This window comes from Podarcis gaigeae (assembly GCF_964106915.1).
Source record: "Podarcis gaigeae genome assembly, chromosome: 1".
NCBI classification, from domain to species: domain Eukaryota; kingdom Metazoa; phylum Chordata; class Lepidosauria; order Squamata; family Lacertidae; genus Podarcis; species Podarcis gaigeae.
Window position 1 is genome coordinate 95,147,580 of NC_139678.1, and position 22,317 is coordinate 95,169,896.

The following is a 22,317-nucleotide window of genomic DNA, read 5'->3' on the forward strand; positions in this document are numbered from 1 at the left end:
TATCAGTTGGTAAATTCACAGATGCCAAGTAGTCCATGAAGTTCTGAATGTCTACTGAAAGGTTCGCATCAACATGGGCATTGAGTCATTTAACCACTAATCAGAGAGACTACGGTGCTCAATACTACTCTAGCTAGCTCAGGCAAGGAGACTGTTGGGCAGTAGGGAGACCTGAACCCAGGGGCAGTGCATCCTGTTTTGCCACTTGAGGCAAAACAGGAAGTGCTGCTTTCCCCTGCCCTGCTACTCCTGTTGCGACTGGCATACTTGTTGCCACTGGTACCGATTCTCTACCTGCCTGCTACTTCCACAATTTCGGGCAAGAGCTCACATGATTTCGGCTGATACTGGCAGCACTTCTGCACTGGTGGGACAGGGGCGGCACCTGCGGGGCATCCAACTTGGGGGCTTCTGCTGCCTTAGTCTGCCTCATGGCAGAGCCAGCTCTGCCAATATCCCAGCAGAATTCCCTATCCTCAGGTATAAACAGGAAGATGGTTAATTGGAATCCTGGTTATGCTGATGGAACTTCAACACTGCAGCAGCTCTGCTTCCCTACCCACCTCCCTAGCACTTGGATGGGTGCTATAGAGAGAATCCTGGAGGAGAGATCTGAGACAAATTCACCCTGCCCACTTCATCTAGCCTTATCTGTGTCAATGCATAGCAAGTCAGCTCCCTCACCCAGGATCAAGTCCTAGATGGCCATGCCCTTCCTATTTATGGAACTACCTTCTAAGATAACCATCTTCAGACTAAGAGAGATGCCGCCACAGCCCCAAGGAATGTTTGACCAAATGAGCTGGAAGAGAAGGAAAATACTACCTAGTCACCCCTGCTTTTCCTGTAATGATTAGTCTACCATTCCTCCCATTGCATGCAGCCCTTATGACCATATGTGGCTCCTAAGGATATCTCCAATACTGGACATTAATATAAATCTTGACACATGCCTGTAAACCCATTCCAAGCAACATTTACAAATGCAGTAAGTTACATAATTATGGTTGTCCGACTTGTTTTAAATATACATCCACAGAAGTTTTTCTTCCAACCTTTTAATCAAGTACATAGTTATAGCTCTGCCTTAAAAAAAATAGCATGACATTATAAAATGTAAATCTGCATGTATTAAAATAAGTTATGAAAATGGATGATTCTCCTATCCTGCCATGTTGTTAATCCAAAACGTAATAATTCCTTCACTCTGTTCCTAGAGAAAACCTCCAAGGACAACACTAACTGTACACAGTGGGTTCTCTTTTATGCACCTATATTTCTAGATTGCAGACTATACAGTTTTGTGCAATAGAAAATACCACATGTATTGTAACTTTATACTGAGCCGTGTGTTCTTCCATTATCATATGCATCACATATTGATCAAAGCTAAGAATATCCTTGCGGCAAACAGACCAGAGGAAATCAATAAGTATAAGAGTGCTATATTTAAAGTAAAATTGCAGCTGGATAGTTCTGCTTTCCTATGAACTTTCTGCTGTTCATATTTAATATAGCATAGTCTGCGTTATTCTATCCTGCTGTTCGATGCAGCTAAAATTCACTTTATCATGTTTTAAAATTCCAATATGATAATGAATAATCTTTTATAGGAAGCTTGATAGCCAATGAGTGAAATTATGTCAGATCTGAATTATTTTCCATTTGCATAAAGCAGGGATGGAGAACCCGTGACCCTCCAGATTTTGGGGTACAGGTTTGGGGTACATAATTATAAAATTAACAATATATTGCCTTTTGGGGCATAGGCTACCCAAAGCAGTTCAAAATTTCAAAACCCACAGTGAATATGACATTCTAAAACAATCTCTGATCATTGGCCATGCTTGCTGGAGTTGATAGAAATAGGAATTCAACAATACCTAAAAGGCCACTGGTTCCCCAACCCTGGCATAAGGGAGGCAGAAAAGAGTGCAATCCAGTGGGTGCCCTTGTACTCATGGAAGGGAGCTGGAAAGGGGGGGGGATAAATAATTTACATTACCTACTCCACCCCTTCACCTCCACCCCCAGCTTAAACTCATATCCAGAAAGTTGGAGGACTTTTTAGATCATTGGCTGCAGAGGGAAAGTGGGCTTGGCAAAAATTGCCCCCCTTCTCTTCCGTAAGTAGATGCCTCCACTGTGAATGAGACGGGCACCAATTGGATTCTACCTACTGCAGAGAAACAGTAGCTTATCCTGATGATTTAATTGTTAAGATTACTGGAGACATGTGCTGATTCACTTCTACTATACCCAAATTTTCAAACAGTATTAAACAATGGATGCTACCATTTAAGATGCATTATCTACACATTTCAAGGAAAGAGGTTAATTGTGTCAGAGTGAGAAAAGAATGATGATCACCTCTCACTTTTATTATACAGATTAAATGCTGCTGCCTTCACTCTACTTAATTATTTCCTATGCAGCCAGGGAGTGTATCTTCCAAATCTCTAAATGAATAAGGTGGACATTAATGAGGAAAATCAAAGATCTGAGAGTTAAACTTTGATCCTAATTATATAGAAGAGAGATAATAATCAGTCTTCCAGGCAATTATGGTACATCTCTCTAATCTATAGAGTACAGTATATATAATGTAGTTAAAGGAAGCTGAACATGAAGCATATTAGAATGGGAGGACCAAACTGAAGAATTAGAATTTACAATCTACTTAGCAATTTTAGTGTATGCATCAAAATGAGAGGGGGGGGTAAGTACAGACAATTGTAACGTGTAAATGTAGAGGCTAACACTTCTGCTATAGTGGAAATACAATATATACACATTTTACAACTTTCCTTGAAATATCCAAACCATTTATGTTGAAATAGTCCACAGAATCAGTGTACTGAGAGTAGGCTAAATTATACTTTGAAAAGGAGGAATGGCTCAAGGTGGGGGTTGGGTCTTTACTGAATATACACATCTGATGCTACACCCTTTAAAAGGGGCCCAAGGGAGTTATTGGACCAACGCAAATGGAAACTGCATCCTTCAAAGCAACTGCATCAAACAGCTGCAACAAAAATAAAGACTTTAGTAGCTGAGGGAATCGGCCAAGACATATCTGAACTTTGACAAAACGAACCTAAAGCCTTTCTGGGAAAGTCAGTTGTTGTAAAGGATGAGACTTCACAACATTAATACTCATAGGCGCCGACTCCATGGGGCCTGAGGGGGCCCGAGCCCCCTCAAAAATTCATTTGGGGGGGCTCTGCCCCCCCAATAATTTAAGAAAATTATTAGTTATATTATGCTTTGTAAAATCACAAAATTATGTTGGTATTTTTTATTTTCCTTGTTTGACAATAGTTACCTTTTAAAATACATTCAGTAATGAGTTAAAACAAAGCCACTCCCGATCTAGAGAGGGGGTGGGGTTGCGGGCTCTCGACCCATCAACAATCTCGCGGGGCTGGCGTCAGCCCCGCGAGAAGCGGGGATTCCCCCTAGCTCATTAATATGAATATTAATCGGCTGCCGCAAAGGGTGGGCCCTCACAGGTTCACTTAAGGTCGGGGCAGCCCGGGGCTCGCCCCTTTCATTCCCCCAGCAGCAGCGGTTTGGAGGTCTTGGGCCCCCCCAATATTTTTTATAAGTCGGTATGGGCCCCCGCCCCCCCAATATTTTTTATAAGTCGACGCCCCTGTTAATACTAATAATATAGGGATCATTTCTCCTTTATTTATTCATTGTTCCTAAACCACCTCTCATGCAAATGAATCCCTGGGCAGTTTACAAACAACAACAACAACTCCAGATAAAAATATAAACTATAAATAAAGCAAAAAGGACAAAAGGTAGCATCAAGTAGTAGATAAAAAAAACTGCAAAAGGCAGAATACTGCTCAAATCATGAAACCTTGGAGATACTAATCAGTGGGACATGGGTGGCACTGTGGTCTAAACTACAGAGCCTACTGCTTGCTGATCAGAAGGTCGGCAGTTCGAATCCCCGCAATAGGGTGAGCTCCCAGTGCTTGGTTCCAGCTCCTGCCCACCTAGCAGTTCGAAAGCACGTCAAAAGTGCAAGTAGATAAATAGGTACCACTCCGGTTAGGAAGGTAAACGGCGTTTCCGTGCGCTGCTCTGGTTCGCCAGAAGCAGCTTAGTCATGCTGGCCACATCACCCGGAAGCTGTCTGCGGAGAAATGCCGGCTCCCTCGGCCTATAGAGCCAGATGAGCGTGCAACCCCAGAGTCATCCATGACTGGACCTAACGGTCAGGGGTACCTTTACCTTTACCTTTTACCACTGAAAGCCTGCTTGCAAACATATAGTAGCAGTACCAGTAATAATAATAATAGTTCTTGTTGTTATTCTGGGTGGCTTACAACATAATATATAAATATAAAAACACAATGTTTTGACTTGGTAGTGGAAGTCTATTGATGTAGACTAACATACCCCTAAAGGTAGAGGGTCAGATTCAAGTTTCCCACTACACTAGCTGAAGGCAGTGCAAGGACTCCTGCTAACACAACAGGTCTTCCCTCTTCTCCTTCCCCCAAATTTGCTCTGAAGGATTGTGAGAAGCCCCAAACAGCATGTGAGGGAGGGGATTTGCACTGATTGAATTATTTTATTAGTGCAACATGGATTCCCTCCTAGGGAATTCCATAGTCAGGGTGCCACCATAGAGAAGGCTCTATGCTGTGTCCCCATACAATGAGCAGTCTTCATCCACAAGGCACAAAATGCTGCCTCTGCAGATCTTAGAGCCCAAGTTGACTAGTACAGGAATCCCAACATAGCTCCTTGCTATGACCTCTCTCACCTGAATCTGTGTTGATTCTATTATTATACTGGCATAAAAGCCTTAAAAGCAGTGCATACACATAACATAGTATGATTCTAAATACAACTCAACTTTGTTTTAGGTTACGAATATATGGGCCTTCCATATATGTCTTCCATGTAAGTAGCTAAGAGCCGTTCACAGGCACCATGCTGATTGTCAGAAACTCATATGACAATGTCTTTTGGCACTGTAGGCTTGCAATACACAGGCCTCAAGCCAGGCCCTTCCTCACCCTCCTTTCAGAAAGATTTCATGACTTCCAACCAATGAGGCATATTCAAGCAATCCATGTTGCAGCTATTGCTGCCTGAAGAGAACTAGAAGGTGATAATATTGGCTGAACTGATGCTCAGGTATTACTAAGTGTATGGAGGGGGTAGATTCAGCCATGCTCACATAATACTATCTGGCTATCTTCTGTCTTCTCATTCTTATGAGCACTTGGGTACCCCCCCCCCCAAAAAAAAATGCCTTCTTCAATAACTAGTTGCTATAGAAGTGACTTTTCTTTGAGACTGATAAAAGGATAATTGCCAATACTGTGTTCATTCTAAAAGGAGGAAGGCCTCTTCATGCCTTACCCAGGATTACTCAGGTTTCTAAATCACATGGAATGCCTCTGTATGTAGATAAAGCTCCCTGCTGCAGAAGCTATATTCAGTGTAGCTAAATATACAATCAAGATGCTTTCATTATGTCTCTGAATACCAATTACTTGGGATCACAAGCAGGAGAACACTTTTGACTTCATATCCTGCTTGTGGGCTTCCCATAAGCATCCATCTGGCCTCTGTTATAACAGAATGATAGAACAGGCCCAAGCAGGGCTCACCTAATATTTTAATGTTCTTTATATGTGAGCAACGCATGAAGAGGGCTACAGATTCTTAATATTGTCCTCTTATATCTAATGGTCCCAAGTCCTTCATATCATGCCCACATTTAGACGTGGAGCTTTAAATTAATTGAAGCTACAGTAGCTGCGGCACTGTATCAAACTGCAAACAGTGTAGAAAAACAAACAAGACCAGGAACGTTGGCAGAGTTCTGAAAATGCTTTCAGTTAGGTGTGTTATTGTAAAGGGGGACTCCTGAAAGAAATTAAACCTTCGAAGAGTGATACAACTGTCTGAAGCTTCCAGCCCTTCAATATCCAAGAAGGTGCGAACTACGCTGATTTGTAATCAGGAATAAAGCATTCTGCAATATCATCTGAAAGGAAATTAACTGTTTACCATATGTGCACCATCATACAAAAAGAGATTGCACACAGAGACCTGGTGTGATAGGACCTTATGTTAATTGCAGAACTACCACTTTCACAATGTAGAGCTTTGATAATTGACATCATAAAAGGCATCTATATCACTGCTACTTGAAACTGTGGGAAATTTATGCAGCCAAACATATCTATACATAATTGTCTGTAAGAAAGGGGTTAGGGATCCCAGAGTTCTTAACTGCTAGAAAAGACTCAGGTTGGTCATGACCTCTCTCCTTTGGGCTGGTTCTTCTCTTGCATGCAATTCACCAGATACATGAAGCTGGAGCTCCCAAGCAATGACTCCATATCCAAATATACTTTTTTATATTTTGTAACTTAAGAATACTTTATCCATGCTGTTTCTGCTGGGGCACAGAGTTCTCATTACTACAAGTAAAGCATTTAAACTTAAGGTTGTGGTCTATTCGCTCCAAGGTGGGAGAGTACAATTGTAAGTGCTTAATACTGGGGCATATAAAGGTTTAACTACACATATTCCCCACACTTTGCAAATGCTGCACTTATTTCTGTTTTAAACTTTGCCGGGAGCTCCGAGAGAGAGTCAGGCCCCCACACTTTTGAATTCAGACAGTCATCCATTTTTCTTCTGCTGTTTCCTACACGTGGGACTTCAGAATTAACTTATATTCCCCTGATATTTCCCAAAAGAAACAACATGATTCAGTATCTGAAATAGCAGTACAGTGGTACCTCGGGTTACAAACTTAATTCGTTTCGGAGGTCTGTTCTTAACCTGCAACCGTTCTTAACCTGAGGTACCACTTTAGCTAATGGGGCCCCCACTGCTGCCACACCGCTGGCGTGCGATTTATGTTCTCATCCTGAGGTAAAGTTCTTAACCCAAGGTACTACTTTTAGGTTAGTGGAGTCTGTAACCCGAGGTACCACTGTACAGTGGTACCTCTGGCTGCAGATGGATTCCGAGGTTTTCACAACCTGAGGACCGCTTCTGCACATGCACAGACCCTTTACTGCTTCTGCGCATGCGGTGAAACCCAGTAAAATACTCCCGGGATTGCCGTGCACTCATCCCAAAGTTTACGTAACCAGAGGGTTACATAAACATAGGATCGACTGTATTTTTTTTTTTTTTTTAGAGCAGGTACTTCTGGTGTTGAGAAGGAGGAAAAGGTCACTGCTTGGACATGAGAGGGTTTTTTTTTTTTTGGTGTTTTTAAGTGCCAATCTATATTTCTCCCCCACCCCAAACCAGATCTCTGAAGTCTGCACACAGTTCAATGGACTTAATGCTGTATTCATTCTGGATAGAAGCAACATGCGAACCGCAAAAGTATGTTCTGTATTCTCAGGTACAATTTGGGCTTATCTTTAATTATAAGAGGATACTAATTCGGCACTTTCAGGGTAGAGGTTCTAACAAATTGGATTGAGGATTACCACCTCCTGCTCTTCTGAAAGATCCAAGACAAATTAAATCAGCCCCAGAAGGTCTCTCCTGACAGACTTTTAGTATTGACTTTTCATTATATTGTGAAGAGATTTCTAAAAATAACTTCTCTAACACCAGCAGTGAAAATGTATAACTGAAAAGGTAAGGGGTTCAGCAGAAAGAACAACTGTTAGAACAACATAGAAGTGTCAATGTGTTCCTTTCACCCCACTTCTTCTTTCCTTGGCAGTGAGCACAACATAATTGCATTTGAACAGGGAGGCCAATATGGTGGCTCCCACAACTTGTTAAACTACAACTCCTATCTGCCCCAGTGAAACTGGCCAATGGTCAGAGATGTGGAAAGTTGTAGTCCAGCAACATTGAGGGTACCATGTAAGCAACCCCCTGCCTCAGAAATATAACTATTCCCATGTTTTAAGATTAAGTCAGATGGGTGAACTGTGAAGCTTGCACTCTCAGAATTAACACTTTCCCAGTACCTTTCTGTTAATTCAGTCTCAACTATTATTTTCCAGATCTCACTTCTATGTTCTGATCGTTCTTTAAAATGACAACCTGGTACATCCCCATATACAGTTACCCCAGAGTCTGTCACCCCTGCTTGCTCCACTCACCAACCCCTTTGCTAACTCCTCTCCCCCTTGGCTACCCCCTCACAGCTAGCTCAAACCTCTCCTCACCCTATAGCCTCACAACTCATCCTACCCCACCCCTTAGAGTAGCACGAGTTGGGTCTAGTTGTTTAGGCCATTACAAACAAAGGCCTGGTCTCATTAAAGATTATAAGCACAGTGGAAGACGGGATATGTTTGAGTGAAACCAAAGTTCACTCCTATATCCCATTCTACATATCACGGTCACATGTGAACTGACTAACAGAGGTTTCCCGACTGCTGGAAATCAGTGCATGTCTTAAAATATCATCCTGGATTGAAGAGCTTTCAAACTGTAGCTCTTTGATTTACAATTGAAGACCCGTAGGTCAAAAGGCAACTAGCAATCCAACAAATAAATAAAATGAGTAGAACAGAAAATAGTAGCCACTTAGACATCACCAGAAGAAAAGACTAAAGAGAACACCGATTTCTTAAAATGTGCATATTTAGATGCAAATTTAGTAACAATTGCAATACTTTAAATAGAAATACAATACATCTCACCAGCCTTCTGCCCAAGTACTAATTGTTGATGGACAACTTCAGTGCCCCAACCCTCCCTTCTTATTGTTCTTTGTTTTAAAACTATACTTGGACTATACAGTCCTTCAAGTAGAGGGCTATCTTCTGTTAAAGTAGGACACATGACAACCCAAATCTAGAGTATTGTTTTGTTGCCTTACTGATCATTATGGATGCTTCATCTTATACAAATGATTTATGTAACCATACATTAATATATACTTTATGATGTAACTTAACTTGCTCAGCAGTGTTCTAATGTTGCAGACATGTGCAACTGTAGAAACTCTTCAGCTTTTTAAAAGAGTTCATAACTAGCATACTAGCAAATAGTACCCACATATACTAAGTAGCAACCCAGTTGTACTAGCAATAATTTAAATATTGTAAAAAAAGGGAAAACTAAATGGACAGCAAAAACAGAATATTGGGAGAAATGTATATGAGGCAAACTGCCTGAAAGCAGCACAACCCACAAGTGCGACAGCTCTTTTCAGTTATAGGTGTTCTAAAGGGGTGGGGGGAGAATATGATAAATTCAGTCTTATCAATAATCAAAGGTTAGCAGATGCTGAAGGTTCTTCTGTGCACTTCCCATTCATGCTAATGAGATTCCTTGCTAATTGCTATTTCTTTTCATATTGCTACACTGGGAGGTGGGAGGGAATCTGAAAACATTCTGTAACATTATGTATAGTTTAGATGTGCAACTTCCAGATTCATTAACTAGAATTTCCTTTGCATTGTGAGAGCTTTATGAGAAAAAGGCACGCCGAGGAATCTAGATGATGATGTTCTCAATTTCAAATGTGCTATACTTAGCAATCTGAGCAATGCTAATTTGGCAGGTGGGCTAAAGACTGTATAACACAGCTCTGTTTGCCATTTCCCAACACTGGAGCAAGAGGATGCCAAGTCATCAGCGAGCTGTTACAAATGGGGGTTATGCAAGGAGGTGTACAGGCCAAGATATAACTACATGAGCCATATCTATCTAGTAGGGTAAAAGTAAAATATCATAATAAATGAAAAGTGGTCCAGTCCAGATATAACATTAAACCATGATTTAACATTGCCAAAAAGGGCCTTCTCTAGCCTTGAAGATAAGAAGCAACCTCATACTGAACCAAACCATTGGTCCACCTATTCTAATATTGTTGACACTGACTGGCAGTGACTCTTCAAGGTTTCAGGTGGGTGGTATTTCCCAGCCCTTCCTGGAAATGCCAGGAATCGAAGTGCAACCTTCTGCGTGCAAAGCCTGTGCTCTACCACTGAGCTACAGCACTTGCCCCTAAATGCCCCTAAATGATGAAACCAGGCCACTATCTAACCAAACAGTAAGTTAGGAATCCTTGATGCAAATACAAATGATTAATTGATGATGGATGCAGTCTGAGAAGCCATTCTAATTCCCCATCTGAACTATGTAGATCTCTTAAGCTTGGAGGCCTTCCATAACACTCCCACTACTTTCTGTAAGATATCAGCCTTCAAATAGCACATCTGTGTTAAAAAGGTAATTGTGTGGTGGGCCCTTGGCTTCAGACTGAAGGCCATGTGTGAAAAGCAACTCATACAAATCAGCTGATTTTTAACTACAACAGAACCCTCCCCTTTCCTTTTCCCATTGGTAAGGACTGTGATCCAAGCGAGTCTCCTGCTGGTGGGACAGGTGATAATTGTTGGTCTGCCTCCCTGCCTGCAACTCCCAATACCACTTCCAACACGGCTCTGGTTTTCCAGTGCTCCAGAGCAACGTTTTGGAGGAAACAGAAAAGTGGATGGGGAAAGGGAAATCTGCAAAAAAAATCTCTTCTCCTTCCTGCTTTCCACCAGCAAGAGCAGGGTTCAAAGGAAATTAGGATTCTATGTATCACAACTGTTCTGTGCTATTCTTTTGATTGATAATGGTTTAATTTTGCCTTGTTTAATTTTTGCATTTTTAAAGAATTGACCACTTTAAGCTTGTGGGGAAATGGTACAATATATTTAGATAACTATATGTAAGCTACCCCAATGAATTCTTTGCACACTTTTGAATCAGACACTTTTATTATGGCCAGTGTAGTTCTGCTGCCATGATCATATATGAATTCTATTAGCACAGTGATCTCCAAGTGCTACTAAACTTGACTCCCAACCACTGACTATGCTGGCTGTGGATGGTGGGAACTTTAGTGAGAAAGTGGGTGTAATTTTAATCTGCTTTAGTATTTTAACTTCTGTATGTTTTAAAGTAAAGTTGTAATTTTATTCTTGGTTTTAGTCTTTTATCTTTTGTAAACTGCTTGGAGGTTTGTTTGTTTTTTACTATCGAACAATACATATTTTTAATGAAACAAGGAAATAGTTAAACAACATCTGGAGGGCACTTGCCACACATGCATCAGATGCTTAAAAAGTCAGAAGCAGATTATTGTGGTATGTGCTCACTACAATTTAAATCAAATCTAATATCATTTTTCAGCTATTACATATAATCAAAATCCTTCTAGCTTGCAAAGATTCTAGGACAAATTATTTTTAACCTGAAAAGCTTTCCTTCAAGAAATTTCACCCAGGTATAATACCCAGTTTGGCACACAAACACAGACCGAGCCTCAATGGTGCCTCGAAAACCCAGATAGCCCCCCAACCCTCGTAGCTACGGCTCTGGCTATTATTATCATGAACAAACAAAAAAAAAAAACCCTGTGCAATCCCTGCAATGGTCAAAGCGTACAGGAATGTTTTCCATGCTCAGAAATAGAGAAACAGCTAGTCACTATGGGAAAAGTAGTAGCGACTTGTGTAGATCCCTTTGGTTTTCTCTCTACATTTGAACAGTTTCTGTGAAAAATCTACCATCCACCCCAGGGAAGATATTCTTGGGATAATCAAGTGGTTATTTTGTTTAACATCTGATCCCTTCCGAAGGTGGTGTGCACATGAGTGCATGATGTGAACCAAGCAGATAGCTCCTCTTACGGACATCTGTATCTATATCTTTGGGCACGATTAAACTAATGAATGCTGTCACCAGAAGCCTGCTCAATGACCTCTGCTTGTACAACAGCTTCTCCTCTCCCTGCACTTCCTTCAAATTTGGCTCTGGGGTGTTGGAAGAGTCCCTGAAACAGCACATGGGAAGAGGGGGGATAGTTCCATCCAGCAAGATTAAATATTTGCCCTAATGGAACGATGGTCATATCTATTGCTATATGAATAATTTACAGGATATTTAGTGAAGCTCTTCATACAATGACAATTTCATGTGGCCTAGAATAGCATGCAAACAAACCATTTCATAAATCAATTTAACTAATTTTAATGATTTATACTCACACTATTAAGAGGACAGGATATGCACTCCGTTCTGTGAAATCCTTTGGAAATGACAACTGTAAAGGAAGTTCTTTTAAGAAAAGAGTAAAACATTAAAGGCTGGTAGTTTCAAAGATGAAAAAATATATTATTTGAAAATGTTCTGTTTGGTTCTCAACAGCATTCAGATATATTTACCATAGTCATCAATATGAAGCATTTTAGTTTCCGTCCTGAATGTTCTTTTCTTTAAGACTGCGTCATTTAATACAGAATTATTTTCTAGTATATAAAATTCTGCAAGAGCAAATGACAAGAAAAAGAAACGCATATGTGTGTGTCAATCAGTATAGTATAAAAATAACAATCCATATTTTTAAGGAGGCTAAACCTAAACCAAATGCATGTTCTAAAAACATATTTATATAATGGACACTATGAACACTCTTTAGCTCAATTTGTTAACACAATTGAATTTGATTCATTGTTAAATACTGATGTTACCTAATAGAGCCTGTTCTTGGGTGGATCAGGAATAATATTATCTATAGAGTATAGAGAGAAGGGATGTTCAGCTGAGTAAGGCCACAAATGACTGCCTTGAGTATTTTCCTATTTCCACCTTTCAATTCTCTGGGGTATGGATGGACAACTAAACTACTGTAGGCCAGACCTGGCTGAGGTGTGTTTGGAACTGCCCTGCAGCCTTCCCACCTCAATCCCAAATTAGGCTAAGGGGGAACAAAGTATCCGTTGAATCCAGGCCAGGGCAGGTGATTTTCAGGGGCATAGAGAAGGTCCAGAATTCAATCCCTGACATCTCCAGGTAGGGTTGGGAGAGACTCCTGAAATCTTGCAGAACTGCTGTCAGTCAGCGTGAGCAAAACTGAGCCAGGTGGACCAATGGTCTGACTTAGCATACAGCAAAGTCCTCTGTTCCTATGGTCCTTAATTAAATGAACCAGTGCAGAAAAAGTTATACATCAGGGAATAGCTTGCCCAGCGTGCCAGAATGAAAAGAGAAGTTAAACTCTAGTAATGCATTTTTCCAGTGCTCAATTCAGAATGCCACAGAACCTTAACATTACAACATGGTTTGAATTAATATTTTTTAATCCATCTGTATCTGGATAAATATTTGATTGGTTTTCTCTCAGCTTCAATCTTCATTTTTCATTTTTTATATCTCTCCTCATTTAGGGCAACAAGGGATAATCTAGCTAGGAAGTAATTTCTGGGCAGTCAACCAAAATATTGTAATCATTGTTTCAGATACAGTAATTGAAGTAAACTTCAATCGTGTATTTTCTGCTTTATTAATAGAAGAGATTATCTAATTTTGCATTCAGGCATTAGATACGTCATTGGTTTTATCGTAAATGGCAAACAATGATCTCTAGACATTATCCAATTTTCTGCTAAAAAATGCTCTGAACAAACGAAATCTTTCCTTTGAACCTTTGCAGATGGAGACTCTAAAAAGGATCAGAGCCAGTCATTGCTTCTTTGTACAAGTATCAAACCATTATGCTGACAACTGCCTAGTCCAGTTAACATAGACAAAAATATTGTACTTTAAAGAGAATACCAAAAAGACTTGAACAAGGGATCATCTGGATCCAAGTCTTCATCAATTAAAGTGCATTGGTTACATTATCCAAATGATGCACAGCTGCATGGAGTGGACTGAAATTTCCAGCCATACATTTGAAATTAAATTATAATTAATGCTAAGAATGTTCAGACTAAATGCCAGCAGTACAGTAGTGCTAAAGTTAATGAAATGTTGATATTTATTTTTGAGATTTCAAATAAAAAGGTAAGGAGAACACTGCAAATCCCCAGCTCTGCCGGCTGAAAGAAGGAGAGTAGGTGCCTGTTCACTGACAGGAAAGTGTAGAGCAGAGGTTCCAGTATAGGGTCCCACATCTACACTAGCCTGGCCCCACATTGGAACCAAATGGGATAAAGAAATAAAAAGAAAATCTAGCTGGGGAAGCGTGTCCATACTTCCTGCTTTGGCCAGGATGAGCCAACAGGGTTTTGGATGTGGCAGGTAATCTGTCACTTCACACACTCCCAACCCTACTGGGCTTGTATTTTTATATCATCTGTGGAAATGAATTATTAGAGTAGAAAGAATATTGAGGGATTTTTGTGGGTGGGTTTTTTATTGGATATATCTTACAGTTTTGGAGAAACACACTGCACATTTTTAAAGAGTTATGTAATACTGCAGAAGATTAAGAAAAGCAAAATTTGGTTTATTAAACGTAGGTTGAATTAGACAAGTAGCACTCGTAAAACAGCACCTTAATCCAAACTAATTGGATTACAGCTTTAAAGTATTTCAAAGCATATAACCGAGTCCCTGTAACAGGAACTCAATTTGCATACTTAGTGAAAGGGATCGTGCCATTGTGCCACCTAATTAACGCAAGCATTAACAGGAGTTAAAAGATATACATCTAGTATAACATCAGTCTGCAAAATCCCTGGTATGTTATAGTCACTTGATTAATTTTCCTCTACTCTTATCACTTACTGGGATGTTTATTGCTAGGCTGTAATTAAGATGGGTTTTCATAAATTAATTCTGTGAAGGTCTAAAAGTAAGAGAGAAAATCCACAATGAACTAGTAGTGTAGACTTACTTTCAGGATTGCTTGTACTATGCACACTGACAACTGGAACACCAGGTCCTATAACATCAGACAACATACACATACAATTATTAAACATAAAATTATAAAATATAGAGGCATCAGTATTTCAGTAGAAAGCAAGCATCTCATGATGCGCTTTAGCTGCTCTGCACTCAGTCCTCCAAACAATTAATGTGTGTTCTTCAACACTAAACCCATGAGTAGTCTCGTTAATGCCAGTGCATTACTAGGATAGTCCCATGGCGAATAATACAAGTTTGAGGTACCATTATTATTATCATCTCAATTTTACAGTTGAGAAACTGACACATAGAGCGATTAATAGTCTGATTATAAAAAGTATGGAACACCTGCAGCTACTATTAAATTCAAAAGAGAACAGTGAGTATTCAGCACTTTTCAAAGTCATTTGGAGGCTGTTAGAGATTTAGGGAAAGAACTCAAAAGTAATGTGTCCCAGGCTCAGTTCAAGATTCAAGGGCCAGACAACAGTATCACAGTCAAGGACAGCCTGACCTCAATTTATGTTCTTGCTGCTGCGATTTCTACTTTCCAACAGTCAAGATGGCTTCTGAATCTGTTTCTTTCCAACTGTGGACTGCTAAAATGAAAATAGGAAAACCACCACCCCACCCCACCCCTCTTCATCAGCAGAAAGTTCCTATGCTCTTTCCTGAGATTCCTGATAATGAAGGCAATTTGAGGCTATAGGACCAGTTCTCACATAACACTAAGCGAAACCATGGTTTAGTGCAAATGAGCAAATATGTAAATGGCAGCAGCAAAGATTAGACTGCTTTGCTGCTCCCACAGTCCTGCTCCTGCTCTGCTGGGTCCATCAGAACCCAGGCTTGCGCTCTTTATCTTCCAGACAAACTATGAGCACTAAACCAAGAACAAACCTTGATTACTTTGTGGTTTCCTTGGAGTGACACAAACCATGAGCCTGTGTTCGGACATATCGCTAAGCCAAACCATGGTTTAGGCCTGAGTAGAGCATTAGGACTGAGGGGGCACCAGTCTTGAGAACCTGCACATTTGGTTTGCCTTAGCTTTATGTATTAACTGGGCTATAGAGAGCTTATGTCATTTTAGATATTTTAGGGACTTAGTGGAGTCTGGTAATAACGAATCCCAATATTTATTTCTATCAAATACAAAATGTGGCATCAGGTTGAGAACTGGGAATTCTTCTATGCTATCAGAAAGCAAATGTGGCTCCCTGTAACCATGGCTTAGGCTTTAATGTCATATACAGACTGTTGTCTTTCCTCTACCAATACATATACATATGCACTTATATATAATTCTAGACATATTTTCCATCTCCTTGTCATTGAGCTTTAGCAGGGTTGGGGGTGGGATTGGAAATAAAAAATGTTAAAGCATTGTCCAAGAACACTAGTTACATAAACCAGCTCTGAGCTGAGCCACAAGGAGCTTATCCATCACTATTTTGGATGAGTCTGGAACAGAGCTTGCAGAATGTCCATACTCTTACAGGAAGGGGGAACCTATGGCCCTCCAGATATTATCATACTCCAATTGCTATTGGTTGTATAATTGCATATGGCTGCAATCCTGGGATAAACTTCCATTGACTATTGTGGGACCCACTTCTGAGAAAAAATGCATACGATTGCTCTGCTGCCTTTTTATAGCTTCCACCTTCCCTCATGTTCTCTTCTCAGTTATGCTTTTAGCCGATGCCACATATTTTTATTTCTTTTCTGCAAGGTCTGAGTTCTTTAAATGAACAGTGTAGTATTGTGCTGTGCAGTTGTGACTACCACATCTGCTGCCAGCTCCTTCCCACCTCTATTCCATAAACTTCCATGGATTGATGGCATGAAGCTTATGGCAAGATGACAAATGGATAATAAAAAGGCAAAGTGTTGGTGTTTAAAATAAACTGAAATACAACTAACATCAAACTGAGGAGGCTGGCTTACCTTTACATTGCAGAATGAAATACTTGATAGTTGGGCTAAACTTTGCATTGAAATACGTGCACTGATCTTTCATGAAGTTGCATGAAAGGCATTGGCGATTCAACAATTCAATCGTTGACACACTGAAATGCAAATATATATGCATATCTTGACAAATCACATGTCAACATTTAACAAATATATACAAAGAAGATATTACAATAGCATGCAACATAAGCATACACTAGGTTGTATGCAATGATGGTGTAATCAGAGTAGACCCATTAAAATTAATGAACCTAAGTTTGTCATGTCTATTAATTTCAATGGGTTTACTTTAATATTAGCATTGGATACAACTGACTGAGGACCAGTATCACAGGAAACTAGCTTAAAGGGGACAAACTTTTTGTAAATTACTTCATTCCCCCAGTCCCATTTCTATTTTCCTGAAATGTTTCAATGTATACATTTCTATTTTCCTGAAATGTTTCAATGTATACAAAACATTAACTAGACTCGGTATCAGGATCAGAAGAGAGACTGAAAGTGGCACTCGTTTTATCACAACATACATCACATATATAAAATAACATCCTTTGTAAGACCACAGAATCGTATTGTCTGTTTCTCAGGTAACTGATGGCACATGAATAAGAATGCATGGAGCTATTTCTTCAGATATCAAGGATAACAGGTTTTATAAACAAAGAGGCACAGGTCCTGTCAATCAGTTGGAAAATATGCTGCTGTTGTTCTGCTTACCTATGTAGTTGTCTTCCTCTTGGTGAACTCTCAGTACTTAAAAAATAACTGGCAATGAAAAAGAAAATTAAATACCTTTAGCTGAGATAATAGTAATTTGTTATATAGATAAACAAAATGAGTATCATAACTGCAGCAGATATATGCAGTAGAGGATATTTTGTAAATGAATTTTTTTCCTATTTTGACAAACTATCTCAAAATCTATTGGTACAATTAAGAGATAGATTGCAACATTATTGCCAATAGCGCTGAACTGCTTTATATGGAATGTGACCTAGCTTAAAATTGTCTGTCTCTCTCTCTGTGTAGTATAATGTATAAATAATGTGTTCTTTTAACCGGGCAGATTAATTCATTCTCACATCAGGTACTGATAAAGGGCCATGTTATGATGTGGAAACCTCAGCATATTAAAAATTCTTAAAAAATTAACTAGGGGAATCTCACAAACTTAGGGAGCAGTCCAAACCAAAGATCCACCAGGATGAGTGGAACAGGCATAGGATGCCTGAGCTCAGCCAGGGATATGCTGGCTAAAGTGCCTCATCCCAGCTCAGCCAGATATATGCCTTTGTAAGAACTAGATCCTGGCTCTGCTGAAGAAAGGGTGTTCTAGTAGCATAGTGGTGGCGAAACAGGGCCACCTCTATTTCAGACTCATTTGACCTACCCACCTGGTGGAAGCTACACTAGCAAAAAAGGGTGGTATAATTCAAACTCCACTTTAAAGGGTTGTTTTCCTTCAGCCAGGCTTGGGCAGGCTCAGCTGGCAGCAGCCCTGCTCCTGAACAGAGTTTGAAATAGGCATGTAAATTATGCTGGCTTCCTACAGTTTGGATTGCTCTGCCTACCATATAGAAGAATTACAATCATAGAAACATTTCTTACTCAACCTTCGAAAATGCTTCTTTCCCTTGATAATACGGCAAGGGTGGCAGACAAGTCCTTTTATAAGCAAAACGCCCCCCAGGACATTCATCCTTACTGACGATATCCGACATTTATCCCTAAGTATTCTAAGGAACACAATTAATCTGTAGGAGATTTGAGAATGTAATCCAATATTACAAGTTGTATTCAGGTTATGCTCCTTATTTATTAGAGCCTAGAAAAACCCATTTTTTATTTTAATTTCTGTTATTTCTGCCAATGTAGTCAGCCAGAAGATGTCACAGTCTATCTCTGCTCTTTATCTGAGAAAGATTCTTCAGTACATTGACAGATGAAATGAATTAGCACTGCAATCCCTGTCTGGGGATTGGCATGGCTTAATGGAGGCTGACAGGGCTGGAAAGAGGGGTCCTTTGCCCAATCCAATATCCCCCCCCAGCCTAGTGTAAAGTGGGATGGATTGCAATTTAAGTTTCCATTTATATTTAGGGCTATATCTTATGGTAGTGCTTGAAAATTAAAGAAATAGTTAATGTGGTTTCCAACAAAACAGATTTTTATCTTGATAACACATATATTTTACCTGAACAGACAAAGAAAAATAATGCTCACATCTTTTGCGTATATTCGTCATATGCCAAGATTTTGATAACTTCCCAGTTTCCTGATGTCAGATGTCTTATACTAAATTGTTCACTCTTGGTCTGCAAGAAAACAAACAAAAATAATAATAGGTATGTCAATGTCCCCACTCCTCTTCCCCCCAAATGATTTTCTGTTGCCTGCTGAATTACCTTTAAATATGATTATAATGGCATTTTCAAATGTACAAGTTTAATGTACACAAAATGTGCATTAGGAAGACGGTAATCATGATCCTGTGCATGAAAGGCATTGCATTCCAAGCCTAAATATGTAGCTTGAGCCAGAGACAGACGATCAAAAGTCAGCTTGTGAAAACCGGGCTTTCTTGGCTTGCATGCAAAAATGCTACTCTGGCAGGACTTTTGAGAACAGCATTTGATGGGGTATTGAGGAACTGCTGCAAGATGTGGAAATTGGGGGAGGGAAATGGGAGGGGATACTGTGAGCAAGTTTCTGCTCTATCTGCTTCTGAAAAACATCCCTGGATACAAGCCAGGCTGCATTTTTGAAGGCTGCTAATATGAAGTTCAAGTGTGTGTGTACATGTGGAGTGCTAATTCATTTTGTCAAGGTTTTAATCTACAAAAGTCTGGATATGGTAAATGGCAAGAAAAGAACTAACCAATTTATGGGGGGCTACCTATGATCTGCCAGTAGCTGACATTCTTTCAAAGAATGCTAAGCTTGCAGGTCTTACTCTAATGCAGCAAGACATTTCCTATGTTCTTATAGAAAAGTAAAAAGAAGAAAAATGCTTGTGGTGTCTTAAAGACAATCAGATGTACACAGAGAGACAAGATAAATAACTAGTGAATTAAAATGGCACTCAATGACAATTGATGTACACAAGGAGGGGGAAATCCCTGTCTCCCATGTTCCCCTGGGTGTGAAGGAAAGCCTTCTCTGCCAAAGCAACTATGGAGAATATTAATTGGTTTCAAAATCTGTCCTGTCCTTCCCTTCCCCTTCAAACTAAATGTGGAAGAAAGTGGACTTAGAGCTGGTAATATCTTTGGGTCTGTCCCTCTTGACTCTTGAAGAGATTTGGGAAAGAGGTATGTTCAGAGACAAGAATGCATTCCATTTGGTCACGTTTGAGAAGTGGGCCAAATGTGTCACTTAAAGGATAAAGGGACACTTAAGCCAACCATGGTCAGAAAAGCCAAGCTGAAAAAAATAATAATTCAAGGGCATAATCTTGTGTTAATATAATAGCAACTTATTTTTATGCACAACCATGCATTTACTGGAAACTGCAGAACTGACACATACACTCAAGCCTTGTGTCTTTCTGAAAAGACTCGCTATTAATTTCCTTCAATCCTCAGTGACACTCTGGCTACAAGCCACAATGCTATGCGCCCTTAAAATAGCTTATTCCTGTGGGATTCAGTGGAACCAACGTTACACTTTGTCAGTCATTTCTTTTTATTTTTCATGAAAGTGATCTACCTATGCAGAGGAACTAGAGCAATTTCCAGCACCAGAGAAGTATACTGTAGTGGTATCCTGATCACGAAAATTAGGCAACTGCACCATGTGAGCTACTTGTTCACACAGCAGGGTGTTCACATTACTCATGTGAGACTACTGCAAACGTGAGAGGACAGCAGTGGAGAAATAGCAGAGAAAATGTGATCTGTAAATTAACCTTAAGTAAGTCTACTCACTTTGTGGTTTGGGAATATGTTTCTTTTTGTACCTAGTTCTATGTGATAAAAGTCTAATGAAAATAGAATTCTATTGTATACAGATATTTTAAATTCCATATACATTTTAATTCCTATGCATCTCAAATAAAATCAATATATGATGCTAATTTTAATCAGGACTACACAAAGCTTCTCTGAGGCCAAAACTTTGCTGGTCTCTATGTACATGGAATTCTATCATACAATACTCCTTTTAAGCCCCACGTAGAAGGCATGAGCTAACACTGGTTCCTCGTCCTATTTAAAGCAGCCTTATTTCTTATTGCAGCAACAGTGAATTGGTTAGGGTGGGAAACCATTTGAAAGTGTTGTAGTTACTGAAAGGGAATTATAATTACCTCCTTTGTCAGTGGCTTTTGAAAAGGATTATGTAACCCCAGATGTAATATCAACCCAGGGAAAAAAGTTTTCTTACTTCTTCCTTAGTTTTTAGTGCAGCAAAGGTAAACAGTGGTCTAAATATGATAGCAATTTGACCCCACCTCTCTCTCTCAGTCCCAGACATAGATGAGTAGTGCAATGCAAAGAGGTTTTCCATCACTACAACCCCCAGCATCCCTCAAAACTGTTGCTGTTCTTGAAGTTCTCCCTGGAATGTCAAGTGATTGGGCCATGAGAGGCTCACATGGAATGGAGAAACTGTGAGAATTTGGTGGGGCTGCCACAGAATCATGGAATGGGAGAGTTGGAAGGGGCCGCAAAAGTCATCTAGTCCAATCCCTTGCAATGTAGGAATCTTTTGCCTAATGTGGGGCTCAAACTCATGACCCTGAGGCTAAGAAGGAGACTTGGATCCAGAATGTGGCAGCTAGACTGGTGACTGGAAATGGCCACCAGGACTATATAACATCGGGCCTAAAGGATCTTTGTTTGCTCTCAGTATGTTCCCGAGCATGATGCAAAGTGTTGCTGCTTTAAAGCTCTAAATGGCCTCAGCATCTCCATCTGCATTGTTCAGCCTGGACACTGAGATTCAGCTCCAAGAGCCTTCTGGGAGTTCCCTTACTGCGAGAAGTGAAATTATAGGGAACCAGACAGAAGGTCTTACTGGTAGTGGCACCCACCCTGTGGAACGCCCTCTCATCAGATGTCAAGGAAATAAACAACCATTTGTCTTTCAGAAGCCAACTGAAGGCAGCCCTGTATAGGGAAGTTTTTAATGTTTGATGTTTTATTGTTTTTAATATTTTGTTGAGAGCTACCCAGAGTGGCTGGGGCAACTCAAACAGATGGGCAGCTTATTCTTATTCCCATGCTTTACCAAATGAGCTATCAGGTGTATTATGGCAGAACAGAGTCTCAAACAAAGACGTGCGCTCCCAAGACCACATTCCTAGCATGTTCACACTCTTGTTTCAGCAACATCTATGCTGGCTTGGTCATGTCCACAGAATGGAAGATGGCAGGATCCCCAATGAGGTGTTCTATATGGGTAGCTGGCTTCAGGCACCAGGCCTGCTGGCCAACCAACTCCGTGTTATAAAGACATCTCTGGTTCCAAGCATTATACATATACATTTTTATGAGATTCCATTCAGAAGGACTAACATTTCAGTAAATGTTAATAGGATCTGAGCAACTGAGATTCACCCTGCCTATGGAAAGAATGCTAGAATATCTCTTAATTGCTATTAAAAATGTAATCAACTTAATAAAAAGAAAATAAGGTGTTCCAGCATTATCCAAAGTATAACACACAGGGGAAATCATT

At 40.0% G+C, this 22,317-nt stretch overlaps 1 protein-coding gene across 3 annotated transcripts in view; it reads right to left on the minus strand.

Annotated features, from left to right (window-relative positions):
- DPP10 (dipeptidyl peptidase like 10) overlaps positions 1-22,317 on the minus strand; it is a 575,768-nt gene that overhangs the window by 17,090 nt on the left and 536,361 nt on the right. For all 3 annotated transcript variants that reach the window (XM_083707328.1, XM_083707327.1, XM_083707329.1), the window contains 6 exons: positions 18,862-18,953; positions 17,356-17,403; positions 16,612-16,733; positions 14,648-14,695; positions 12,192-12,290; positions 12,015-12,084 (listed from right to left, as the gene is read on the minus strand). In XM_083707328.1, coding sequence (XP_083563454.1) covers positions 12,015-12,084; positions 12,192-12,290; positions 14,648-14,695; positions 16,612-16,733; positions 17,356-17,403; positions 18,862-18,953 — 479 coding nt within the window. The remainder of the gene's footprint in view (positions 1-12,014; positions 12,085-12,191; positions 12,291-14,647; positions 14,696-16,611; positions 16,734-17,355; positions 17,404-18,861; positions 18,954-22,317) is intronic.